The 12,977-nt window shown below is 49.4% G+C and overlaps 1 protein-coding gene across 4 annotated transcripts; it reads left to right on the top strand.

Annotated features, from left to right (window-relative positions):
* The first annotated feature begins 8,525 nt into the window (after window positions 1-8,525).
* LOC103653206 (triacylglycerol lipase 2) lies at window positions 8,526-11,250 on the top strand. Of its 4 annotated transcripts, none has more exons than XM_008680167.3 (8): window positions 8,526-8,910; window positions 9,203-9,343; window positions 9,442-9,582; window positions 9,685-9,795; window positions 9,876-10,019; window positions 10,165-10,208; window positions 10,322-10,497; window positions 10,617-11,250. In XM_008680167.3, exons 1-8 carry the CDS (start codon window positions 8,722-8,724, stop codon window positions 10,937-10,939), a joined length of 1,269 nt encoding a protein of 422 aa, XP_008678389.1. In that variant the 5' UTR covers window positions 8,526-8,721; the 3' UTR covers window positions 10,940-11,250. The 4 variants fall into 4 exon arrangements, with proteins under 4 accessions (XP_008678389.1, XP_023158113.1, XP_020407416.2 ...); XM_023302345.1 differs by having other exon boundaries at window positions 9,439-9,582; XM_020551827.2 differs by lacking the exon at window positions 8,526-8,910 and having other exon boundaries at window positions 8,951-9,343; window positions 9,434-9,582.
* Window positions 11,251-12,977: the final 1,727 nt, after the last annotated feature.

Genomic DNA, 12,977 nt, shown 5'->3' with positions numbered 1-12,977 from the left:
TACTTTTGGGCCAAAACTCACCAGCCGATCCGTGGCTGTCTGGCTGCAGAGCTGGTCAGGGTTGTTAGGGTCTGGTCCTTTGTGGCCCTCCTGGTAGACCTCAATGTCACTAGGCTTTTGGCCACTCGTAGCTTCCTGTATAAACAAAAACATTCATAAGCAATCGTACTATTTGCTGATCGACATAGCTAGATCAAACTTATCATTCTTTTAGCTTTTCATAGCATGTCGTCACCACCAAACTTGTGGTTAGGATTGGTTCCTTGACATTGCCTGTGATGCGCTGACGCTTTCTGGAAGCCTTCGGAAGCCCAATATCGACACCAAGCATAGTACACATTAGGAACGAGTGCCATCCATGGAACCATCACCTGCACACACAATGTTACATATTATATCAATCACAACAATCAATAAAAAGGGTAAAACAAATTGAATACTAACCTCATGATATTGATCCTCAATCAAATATATCTTTGAGGACCATTCCTTTTTATTCAAGGGGCCTGCTTCTTCCGGATGATTTTGAAAATACAGGTTTGTAGCGTGAATTCTCGCATAGTATATGGCATCCTTCACCAGCTTCTTTGTATTGTTTTGGAACACACGTTCAGCGTGCCCCATGTAATCCTCTCCGTCAGGCAACCGATATCGAAGCTACAACATAAAGAATACAAATACAATGGTATAAGTCATAGAATTACAATATTAAGAAACATAACAAAAACAATAAAGAATTCATACCCAAAAGTCATTACGCACAAGTCCCTGTCTGTCGGTGTGGTTTCGTTCCTTTTTAAACTTGTACTCGTCCCAGGTACTGACGAGCACCTCATCCTCGGTATCACCGTTTGACACCTTCACTATACCAGGGTAGTGAAGGCGGCAAAGAGAACCCAACTTAAGGTTAACCTGAGTGTGGTGTCCCTTGCTGTCAAAGGACAGGTCCTCCCAATTTCTGCATTACACAAAAACATTAACAATACACATAATAGTTATATGAGATAAGTTAATATATTACACTCACCGATCTCCATGTGGCATGATTAAGATCCTATCAGCCTCTCGTTCTATCGGGTGGTGAGGCTTTACTGAGTGGCGGTGTGGGCGTGGGCACGGGCGGTCGTCGCAGGGGCGCGACGGCTGTGGTGGCCGGCGGGGACCGGCGGGCCGGCGTGTAAGGCGGCGACGACGGCGGTTTGAGAGGAAAGAGAGAAGGGAGAAATGAGAACGCATGGGGTCCCGACGGTGTTCATAAACCTTTAATCCCCGTCGGCTAGAGCATAGGCCGACGGGAATAAGCTAATCCTTGTCGGCTTTTGTCAGGGCCGACGGGAGTTAACTTAAGGCCCGTCGGCTGGAAGATAGCCGACGAGAGTTAAATAACTCCCGTCGGCTTTTTCTCTAGCCGACGGGAGTTAAGCCGACCGACGGGAATCTTCAGGATTCCTGTAGTGATCAATTCCCGGTTGTGAGGAATCTCAACAAAAGTCTCTCACACCTTACATAAATGTTTACAATCAAAACCAGAGTAAGGATGGGAGTAGAAACACACACAAGAACATAATCGCAGCAACAACATGCACATAAGCCAAGAAGAGAGCACAATAATCAAAACAGCAGAGTCACAACTCAAGAATGCGCTCAAATCTCTATCTAATGAATCGACAGCGTGGTCGCGGAGTCTAGGAATTGTATATTGCTCAAAGTGTCCTTGTGTTCTGCTCCATGGCGCCTAGGGTCCTTTTATAGCCCCAAGGTACCTAGGAGCCATTAGAACTTCATTTGGAAGGCCCTGGCTGGCTTCTGTCCGCACATGCACTGAACTGTCCGGTGCACACCGAACACTTCATAGTAGACGATTGCTTTCCTTCCCTGGCAAAGCCGACCGTTGCCGACTGTTGATCACTTGGCACACCGGACAGTTTGGTGGCGCACCGGATAGTCCAGTGCGACCTGGTGACCGTTGGCCAGACCGACGTGTCTTGCGCAGATTGTGCGGACGATCGTTGGCCAGGCGCGTGGCTGGCACACCGGACAGTCCGGTGAATTATAGCTGCGACGTCCTAACGAATCCCAGAGAGCGACCTGTTCGCCAGCTGACCAGCCTAGGCACCGGACACTATCTGGTGCACACCGGACAATCCGGTGCTCCTAGACTAGCACAAGTTTGGCTAATCTTAGCCAAACACCATTTCTCCAAAATGGTTCGACTTGAGAAGTTTCCTAGCACTTAGATAAACATAGTTAGCAACTAAAACAATTTACTAAGTGATAGAATCATACCTTGTTCTTTTAATGTAATAGGATTTGCAATATAAACCAAATGCACTTTTCCTATGTTTCTCAATTTGACTTTCAAATATTTGTGCCTATGCTCATACATCAAGATGTTAGTCCAAGACAATGTGTTGAGCATTTAATCACCAAAACAAAATAGAAATGGTCCAAGGGCACATTTCCCTTTCACCTAGACCCTGCACGCCAGATGTTAGATGGGTCGGGCCGGGATTGGAGCATGGTAAGCCGATCAGTTCATGCCGGGCATGTGCTAGAAACTTCTCATTTATACATAGAATACACAAAAATGTATCATATAAATACACATAAACTTTACGTTGGAATACACATAAGTACATCTTAATTCAGCTCTCCAATATACCAGAATAGTATACATAATATTAGAACAACCATATAAAAATCTCAAACCATCACAAAACTCAAAACATCACATAAGACAAATAGGTAATATAAAATTAAATTGGAGCCTTAGTGCAATGCTGCATCATTAAAAACCTTCCTAGGTAAAAACTCACACCTCGTGAGAAAACCATAGGAAGGAAAAGAGTACAACCAGTTCCTTATAAAGTTTATAGTCCAATTCATAGTCCATGTTCATGGTTATTATAAAACAACATACATAGATATAAATCCAGAAGAAGTTCAAGCTTTTTCCTTCCTTCTTCCCCATTGCTCATCTTTGCTTCCTTCTTGATCCTTTCTCTTGCTCCCAGGTGATAATTGCTTCTCATCATCGAGATACATAGCTTCAAAAGCTACCTCAAGGTCCTTGGTTTCCTTCTCCACAGTATGTTGCTTGTGTTGGCTAGCCAATTCCTAGTCCTTGATGCATGAAAGCACCTCCACTATATCCATTGTCAGTCGTCGTCACCGCTCCTCGAGCACCCTGCTAGCTAGACTGAAAGTGGATTATAAAGATATAGTAGAGACAAGGACAATCAAAATATCTCTAGCAAGTATAGAAAGAATTGGATAGGTCTGATTATGGCGTTGGCACCAGCTAAGCATGTTAAAATCTGGACCAAACTTAGTTTCAGTGTCACTATCTAGGTAAGAAGTGAGCTCAGATAGAGAAGATGAACTACCAGGTGTACCTACATAAGGTATACTACCAGTACAAGTACCAGAACTAGTATTGTAAGTTTCATCATCACCATATATCATCCCAAGCCTCTGTGGCCTTACCCGAACCAGCAATTGGCATTGGTTGAATACTCAAACAAACTCCACCAAATTTGGTTTCATAAATCTGAAACATCTTAGTTAGTTTGGTATGAATAGATGATGGGAATCTACTATAATTTGTACCATTTAGAGTAGATAACCTCTGAAGAACTTTATGAAACCCTCTCATCTTAGCTCTAGGATCAAGAATGAAAGCAAATGCATAGAGAATCAGTATTTATCTCCAATATTTCAGAAACATTGATTTCATAGGAACAACTGCATCTCTTAACAATTCATGGTTCTCATATGCATTAAGATGCCTAGCAATTTTTAGAATATGATGCAGCATCAAGGGTGAAGTAGGGTAATAAACACCAGACAATGCCAAAGTTGAATCATAGAATAACTGAAGAAAAGATAAAAACTTTTCTGCAATAGACCAGTGATTATCACGCAGTAAAAATGACCCACCAACTTTGCAAGGATGGTTGGTTCTGATCCAAACAGAGAAAGTACTTTGATAAGGAACCAAATGCTTGAGCATAAGAAAAGTGAAATTCCATCTAACATCCATGTCCATTCCAAATTTACGAGGGCGGACACCAACACTAAGGCAATATTGTTTATAAGAAGCCATACATTGATTTAAAGCATTCAAGAATGTTATTGCAATTCTAAAATCTTTAAGATATGGTTGCAAACGTTTCAAACAACTATTAATAATAAAATTAATTATGTGGCAACCACAACGCTGATGCAAGAAAATAACACTCAAATCATATTCATTTCTACTAGGCATAGGAATCAAATGGCCAATATAACCAGAAAACACTAGTTTTAGAACTTCCATAGCAGTTTTGTTAGATGAGGAATTATCAAGCACAATAGCAAAGATTTTATCAGTAATTCCATAATCATTAGCAACCAGTTCAACACGCTCAGCAATGTCATAACCTGTATGAGCTACCTCAATTGCTCTAAGACCGAGCAAACTCTTTTCTAAACACCAATCAAAGTTCACAAAATGAACAACAACACTGATGTAATCCTCTTTTGCCTTTCCAGACCAAATATCTGATGTAAGTGCAACAAATGAAACAGATTTGAGTACATTAATGAGGTGTTCAGCATGATCATTAAAAAGACTAATCAAGTCTCTAGCAGTAGTTTGCCTAGAGAACTTATCAAACCGAGGATTATGAGCATGAGTAATGTAATCTTGAAATGCACTAGATTCACCAAAACAAAGAGGTAGGTCTAGTCTAGCAATCATACAAGAAAGCTCAGTCCTTGCAATAGATGGAGTGTACTCCCAGTCCACAACAGATCCATCAGCATTAAACTTAAGCAGGGATTGAGATCTACCAGTTCTTTCTTTTTCTTTCTTAGCAGGGCAAAGTTCTAGGTGACAGATCAAATGTCTGAAAAAGATTTAGCACACATGGTGTGCTTGCAGTGAGGGAAAATGGTGGAAATCCTTACCTCCCTACTTCTTAGTAACTTCCTCAAAATGCAACCAAACCTTGGAGGTCATTCCCCTCCTCCTGGAGCGCTTACCAGAGGCAGTGGTAGATGTGCTAGCATCCACCGTCGGGCTGGTGGATCCGGTGCGCATATCCACCGTGCCTGGTCCTGTCTCCGTTCCCGCATCGTCACCAATGCCATCAACCTCGATGGCAGCAGCTGAACTGCTACCAAGGAGGAAACACCGATCATCATCTTGCTCATTCTGAGCTTCAAGTAGCAGTTCCTCGGCCTCTGCGGCTTTAACAAACTCGTCATCCATGGAATCATCATCCATGGACATTGCCGCTAGCACCAGACCACCCACACAGTCGGTGTCTTCGGCTACCTCACGGCAAGTGCCGAGATGAGATCTTCATCCAAAGACCAAATCAAAGCAAAACATATGAGTAACGGAGACAGGGGTAAAGGTACCAGATCTAGAAGGTTAGGGTATCAAACGTTTACTTGCGTTGTCAGAGCACCAGATCCACCTACTATGGGACACTGGAGTACCGAACCAAGGATGGTGTCATGGCACAACACTTGAGCTTGAGCAGATCGAGAGACGAGGGGAGTCGGGAGCAGACTATCGATTACGGAAACGACTGGGAGAGCCACAGAGGAAACAATGAGAGAGAAGGAGCAGCAGATCCACCGACTACGGCCATGAGACTGAGTCACCGGAGTACCAGACCAAGCCACCAAGGATGGCACAACACTTGAGCTTGAGCAGATTGAGAGATGAGGGGAGTGGACGAGCAGGAAATGATAGGGAGAGGAAAGAATGAGGCATAGAGCAGTACAACGATGAAGACTCGCCGGCAACCGTCAACGCCGAGATTAGAGGCGAGGCGAAGGCGGCGGCGATGGAGCAGACGAAGACGACCAGTGGAGGCGCCAGGCGATGGCGTATGCGAGGGGAGAGCTGCTAGGGTTTCGCGAACCAGTGAGGCGAGGGCGGCGTTTGCGAGGGGGCGACTGGGCGGGGTCTAGGAAACTAGGAAATATCCCATCGCCGCGACACCGCCTTAACCCGCCGAGTCGGGCCCTTGTCGAGCTTGCCTTTTACCGGGCCCGTGCTCGTGCCATCACTGTGCCAACGCGTGCCGGGCCAGGTGTCGCCCAACGGGCCGGCCCACTGTGGACATGTATACTCACGAGTGACAAGTTTGGTAATTCTGCTGGTTGTTAAGAAAACCCCAATTTCGAAACTGATTTGTTGAATTTTCATCGACTCAATGGATGGGACGGTTCGAAATTCTCTTCAGATATGTTTATGGCCTCGCCTACGGTCCTACCGAAGCTTTCTAGGTCAGTGGCGGATCCAGGATTGATCCAAGAGGGGGGCTGACTACTAAGTTAAAACTATAACAAGACGATACATTAAACTGAAATTATTAGCTAGCCTCAGCCCAATTTGGTATCAATTAAAAAAATGCATCGGGTTTGGATTCAGAACTAGCAACTAGGTAAGCCGCGTGAGGCGTGACTGCCATTCCAAGCCAGAGCGGGAGCAAATTAGCAGGACTTGTTACTTGCAATTTTCTTATTTGCTCGCAGGAGATTTAGGCGCGCGAGCAGCACGCAAAAAACGAAGCCAAAGTCGGAGATTTCCGCGGGGCACGCTCACCATGGGATGGAAGCAGGCGCCGAAGTCGTGGGACGCGACGAAGACGTGGTCGGCCCCCGCGAAGCGGTTCCAGTACGGCATCCGGGCCCGGACGAGGTCGACGGCGTCGGCGAGCAGACCTCGGGCGTGCGACAGCAAGGGAAGCCGTTGGGCGTGGAGAAGTTGCAGGAGACGTAGACGGGGACGAAGAAGAGGTCGGCATCCTCGGGGCGCGCTGCGCGGCCGACGTAGGCCAGCAGCGCCTCGTGCACCGCCACCTCGGCCGCGAAGAGGTGGCGCGAGCACCGCGCGTCGGCGGCCGCCCATTCGCGGTTGAAGCGGGCGGGGAGGTCGTAGACGTAGATCCGGACGCGGGGTGCCACGGCGGCTGCGTCGGTGGTGGTGGCGGCGAGGGCGCGGGGCTTGGAGCGGAGGAAGGAGGAGGAGCGGCGGAGCGGCGCGGTGGAAGGCGGCATGGCGGAGAGGAAGAGGGCAAGGGAGAGGGCGAACCAGAGCAGGAGGAGAAGCAAGGAGAGCAGGCGAGGTGCGGCCGTGCGGCCTGCTCCTGGGCGGGCGGACGGTGGCGCGGTGCCGTGGGCCTGCAGCCTGCTCCTGGGCGCTGGGCGGGCGGACGGGGACGGCCGGATGGCCGGACGGGCGGTGTCGTGGTGGCCGCCGGTGCCGCGGTGCGTCTGTGCGCGGGCGCCCTGGCGGCTGCTTCTCCTTAGGTTAGGGGCTGGCGGTGGCGCTGTGCTGGGGCTGGTCCGTATGGGCCTATTCCTCTCCCTACTCCCTGTTCCTCTCGTTGTTGGGCCGCGACCGGGGCTGCAGCCCAGGCAGCCCCGGTCGCAAATCCGCCCCTGTTCTAGGTTATTGGGCAGCACCAAGATATATTTACTAGCTTCAGAAACTTGTATTGTTGCTTGGTAGGATAACCAGATAAGCCATAATAATAAGTGTATTGCTCCACCATCAATTACATGCGGCCACTCGTTAATGCCTATGCAGCCTCGGGTGGGGGGTTAGGTTAATGGCTATGGTTCTTTTGTGGCAACAATCGCTGCCTTTTGATCCAAACACTCCAGACGTGCATACACACTCAAAAAAGATTTTAATTTAGGAAACATATCTGATGCAAACCAATTCCTCTATACAACCGTGCAAATTTTTAATCTGGGTCACATTTGCAAAAGTGTTATTAGGAGCGTGTGGTTAAGTGCAAAATTATCCACTTCCGCGCCTCCCCTTGATCAACATCATGTGGTCTAGATTAAAAGTTTACACGGTTGCACAGAAAATTTGATTTGCACCAGATATGTTCCCTTTAATAATTTATTCGTTTGACTTTAATTCATCATACCAGATTCTACTGCTTTTATAATATTTTTGTTTTTATAGATTACAAATACAGCAGTCTTAACAGACGACTTTAATTCGAATGGAACAGTCAAGCAACCTACTTTAAACCGTTAGTATTTTAGTACCGTGCTACTAGCATTTACTGTAGACACTGCTACAGCAGGCTTCCCCGGTTGACTCGACCGACCGTGTTGCATGTCTCGAGTGGAAGGAACAGGAACACACGAACAGAACGAGAACGGGAAAGACTTTTCAACAGTAAAGTAGCATTATTTTCTGTTTCAGTTATGCATGCATGTATGCAGCGCAGTTTGAGGAGTGATGAGGAAATGAGGCGGTAATAATGGAGTGATTATTACGAGCCAGATTCTTTTTTCTCGCTCTCTCGTATAGAATCAATCAAGTGCGTGTGGGGGGTGGACGCCGAGATGCCATGCGTGATGCGGTGATGCCAAAAGCTGTGTCGAACGAATTGCAATTGAAGGTGTCACGTCACGTTGAACGGAAAGCGAAGCACACCACGGTCTGTCACGTTCACATGTACGCGCACACACGCGTTCGCGTGCACCCCACTGTGATCCTGATCCGAGCTAGCTAGCGAGTAGTGCTTCTGATGACCCATCCATATCCATGCCGGCTCGCGCGCGCACTTTATATACTGCTCGTCACGATCGCGCACTACGCTGCACACAGCCACCCAGCTACGTACCGCGTGCACCTGCACCATCGGCCGCCGGCGACCGCCACCGCCACCGTACGTACTAGCAGCTAGCTGCGCCATGGGCACTACTGCCGCGCATCGTCGTCGACCGGGCAGTATCGTCGTCCTCTCACCATCCGCCGTCGCGCTCGCGCTGCTGTTCTTGTCGACGACCCTTCGCCTCGCCGCCGCCGTCCAGCCGTACGGCGGCGGCGGACCCTGCGCGCTGGCCGTGGCGCCGCTCGGCTACCCTTGTGAAGAGCACCAGGTCCGCCCTCCTTGTTTTGTTTTGCTTGCTTTGACCCTTGACATGACGATTATTATTGACGACCGACGACCGTGCATGGTGCACCGCGCGCGTACGTCAGCGGTCGCGAAGCGTGCGTGTCGTACGATGCGAACAAACGTACGTTCGCATGCATCATGCTCTCTCTTTCTCTCTCTCCCTAGCTATCTGGCGTGGTGGAAGAGAAGGATAGAAAGCTTTCGCGTGCATATATTGTATTGTATCCATGCATGTCTTGTTGTACAAATTAATGGATGTGCATGTATCTACGCAGGTGACGACGGCGGACGGGTACATCCTGAGCCTGCAAAGGATCCCGAGTGGCGGGCGTGGCGGGCACGGCGGCGGTGCCGGTGCCGGTGCCTCGTCCTCGCGCGCGGGGCAGCCGGTGCTCCTGCAGCACGGGGTCCTCGTGGTACGTCTCTGTTCGTCATGTGCCTGGCACCCTACGTACGTACATACTGGTTCTATGGCCCAACCGTTTCATGTGCCGGAGGTCCTGCAGGACAGCAGGACGGCATGTCATGGTTGCTGGCCTCGCCGGAGGAGTCGCTGCCGTTCATCCTCGCCGACCGCGGCTTCGACGTCTGGATCGCCAACAACAGGGGCACGCGCTGGAGCCGCCGCCACGTCTCGCTCGACCCCTCCAGCCGGGTAAGTAAACTAAACCTAAACCCTCGCTCGCTCGCTCTGGCACTCATCTCACTTCATCAGAACTAGCTATTAGCCGCTTCCTCCTGCACGCTTCGTTTTCAGCTCTACTGGAACTGGTCCTGGGATGACCTGGTAGTCAACGACCTGCCGGCCATGGTCGACTTCGTCGTCAAACAGACCGGCCAGAAGCCTCACTACGTCGGACACTCCATGGTCCCTTCCCTCTCCCAGTGATTCGATCTCCACAGAGGGGGATCGAGTAGTGTCTGATCGCCGACTCCTGGTGGTTTCAGGGGACGCTGGTGGCGCTGGCGGCCTTCTCGGAGGGCCGGGTGGTGAGCCAGCTGAAATCCGCGGCGCTGCTCACGCCGGTGGCCTACCTCGCCCACATCACCACCCCCATCGGCATCCTGCTGGCCAAGGCGTTCGTCGGCGAGGTAATAACAAACATGACGCACCCTGCAGCCCTGCTCGTCTGACGCAGCGAGCCGTTCTCGTTTTCGTTTCTCCCTGCGGCCGGCGACTCTCTGCTCTTCATCTGCATCTGCTCTGCTCTGCTCTGACCGACTCAGTCACTCACAGGTGCTCTCGGACTTCCTCGGCATGGCCGAGTTCGACCCGCTAGCGTACGTAACGTACCGCGCTCTCGTACACCCCCCACTGCAGATGGATGCAGGCATGCAGCTGAGCTGAGCTGACCTGACCTGACCTGACCTGACCTGCTCTGCTCGCCGCGCAGGCCGCCGGTGACGAACCTCATCAGGGCGTTCTGCCGCCGCCCGGGCATGAGCTGCTACGACCTCGTCGGCTCCATCACCGGCAAGAACTACTGCCTCAACAGCTCCGCCGTCGACGTCTTCCTCAAGTACGAGCCCCAGCCGACCTCCACCAAAACCATGGTCCACTTCGCTCAAAGTACGCGCCGTCAATTCCTTCCTTACCCTTCAAATCGCGCGCACGTTCGTAATATATATAGCAAATTTCAACAAGAGACTTACTTGCACCGCCGGCCGGCATGCATGCACCGCGCGCAGCCGTGCGCGACGGCGTGCTGACCAAGTACGACTACGTGCTGCCGGAGCGGAACATCGCCAGCTACGGCCAGGCCGAGCCGCCGGTGTACCGGATGTCCGGCATCCCGCCGAGCTTCCCGCTCTTCCTCAGCTACGGCGGCCGGGACTCGCTCGCCGACCCCGCCGACGTGCGCCTCCTCCTGCAGGACCTCCGGGGCCACGACCAGGACAAGCTCACGGTGCAGTACCTGGACAAGTTCGCGCACCTCGACTTCATCATCGGCGTCTGCGCCAAGGACTACGTCTACAAGGACATGATCGACTTCCTAAACCGCTTCAACTAGTACTAGCATATATATTTGCTTCAATCGGTGTCGTCTTCAGCCCCAGCAGGATTAGACAAAAAAAGGGGGGGACACTGCAGCTCGTAAACGTTGTCCATACAGATTATCAGAGGTGAAAACCATACATGATGTAATTTAGCATTAGATAGTTAAAACATGGAGCTGCCTCAGTATGGAGGATTGTCAACTACTCTCCATCACAGCAGTAGGTGTGATGTAGAAGAGTGATTGTCACACTGTGTGTGTTGCAAATTTGCAACACAGTGATTACTAATATAAAAAATACTCTTGAGTTAACCTTTGACAAAAAACTCTCTGTGGCTGAGGTGCTCCGGGCAAACTTTTCAAATTTAAGGTTTCGAAGGAGATTATTTGGAGACACAGCCAGCATGTTTGAGGATCGAAAACTGTCTTGTGATGCTATTATTTTGTCAAATAATAGAGACAATGTCAATTGGTCGATAGGGTGTCACACCCGGTTTTAGAAGGCAAACCGAATGCGAACCATGTACGTGCCAGGATCAGTTATTCACGTACACAGCAGTTACATAATATGAACATCATCACACAGTGCTCAAAATAGTATTAATAAGGGAAAATAGTCGATTACATCATACGTCTGAGACGTCCATATAGTCCTTACAATAAATCAAAGTGCGGAAACGAAACGTAGATAACGCGGCCTTCACAGGCAGCCGACTGGGGGTTGCCGCTAACCCACGCCTAGAACTCGTCGTAATCTTGGAACTCCTGGAAGTCTCCTTCCACAGCTTCATCTTCGCCTGAGCAGTGGTTGCAATGCTGACAACCTGGGGGGGGGGGTTTGGTGTGTAGAGCAAGGGTGAGTACACATCAACATACTCAGCAAGTATCCTGTTTGGCTATAGTGGACTAGCTTTATGTGGGGATAAGTCAAGCAGTTGCTTTTAGTTGGTCAGATTATTACTTACTAGTAGAAAGCCAAGTTTTAGCATTAACCCAAGTTATTAACCCAAATGTACTCCTTTCCAAACGGAAAGAGTACCACTTACCAGCATCATAATCATAACCAGAATCAACAATCTCATAACCACCTGTACCAAAGTATCTCTGATCAAGTACCACTAATCACTGGAGCTCCCTTGGCCGCTCATAACCGTGAGCACGGCTGATATATCAGTTTCATAACACTATGCAGAGGTTGTGCACTTTACCCACAAGCCGTGATTCCCTCTCTGGCCCGGGCTTGCAAGACCCTTATTCACTCCCGAGGTGAATGGCCAAGGATTCACTACGAAGCCTTTACAAAGATTCCCCGGGACTGTAGCCACCCGTTAGGTTTCCTAAATGCACCGCACTCCTCCCCAAGGGGCGAACCCAAACTTGGCAGAGCGAGCCGCATACACCGAGCCCCATTGACGGCACGACGGCTAAGTGAACTACACCCCGGATCCTCTAATTATTCAGCTAAGGGCACCCCATTCCACCCTTATGGTTGCACTGTTTTCCCGGGCGGTCATCCATAGAACAGGTCCTTACGGAGAGGCACTCGAGAAACCGCTCGAGCCCCCTTGAAGATCACAAGTACCACATCATCATAAGAGAAGGGAAAACAGCGTATCATAGATAATCTCATCATGTTCATTGATTAGAGTTTGAGCAATAGCATAAAGCTAAACAGTAATAATCCAACCCAGATAGGTAAACAAGGACATGGATAACAAAAGCTAGTCAATCCTTAGGCATAAATGTGTAAGCGGGAGGTGAATTAAATAATGAATAGGACAGAGATAGGTCAAAGGACACTTGCCTCCACCAAACGACTGCTGCTCAGGGGCTTCTCCTGCGAGTTCCTCGGGCTCTTCAACCGGATCGTTCTCTATGCGAGCGCAAACATACATACATCCACATATTTTAATACAAAAGAACAATACACCATACAAGGAAACAAATAAAGCGAGTATGCATCAAGTATGACATTTGACATTGCATTTGTTATGGTTAGAAAGAAACGGGAAAGGGTCTCGCAGGGGGTTAAATCTTATGCACTAACGATCAA

This window comes from Zea mays, chromosome 4 (genome assembly GCF_902167145.1).
Source record: "Zea mays cultivar B73 chromosome 4, Zm-B73-REFERENCE-NAM-5.0, whole genome shotgun sequence".
NCBI classification, from domain to species: domain Eukaryota; kingdom Viridiplantae; phylum Streptophyta; class Magnoliopsida; order Poales; family Poaceae; genus Zea; species Zea mays.
Note: the sequence above shows the minus strand (reverse complement) of the source record. Positions and strands in the feature narration are given on the sequence as shown.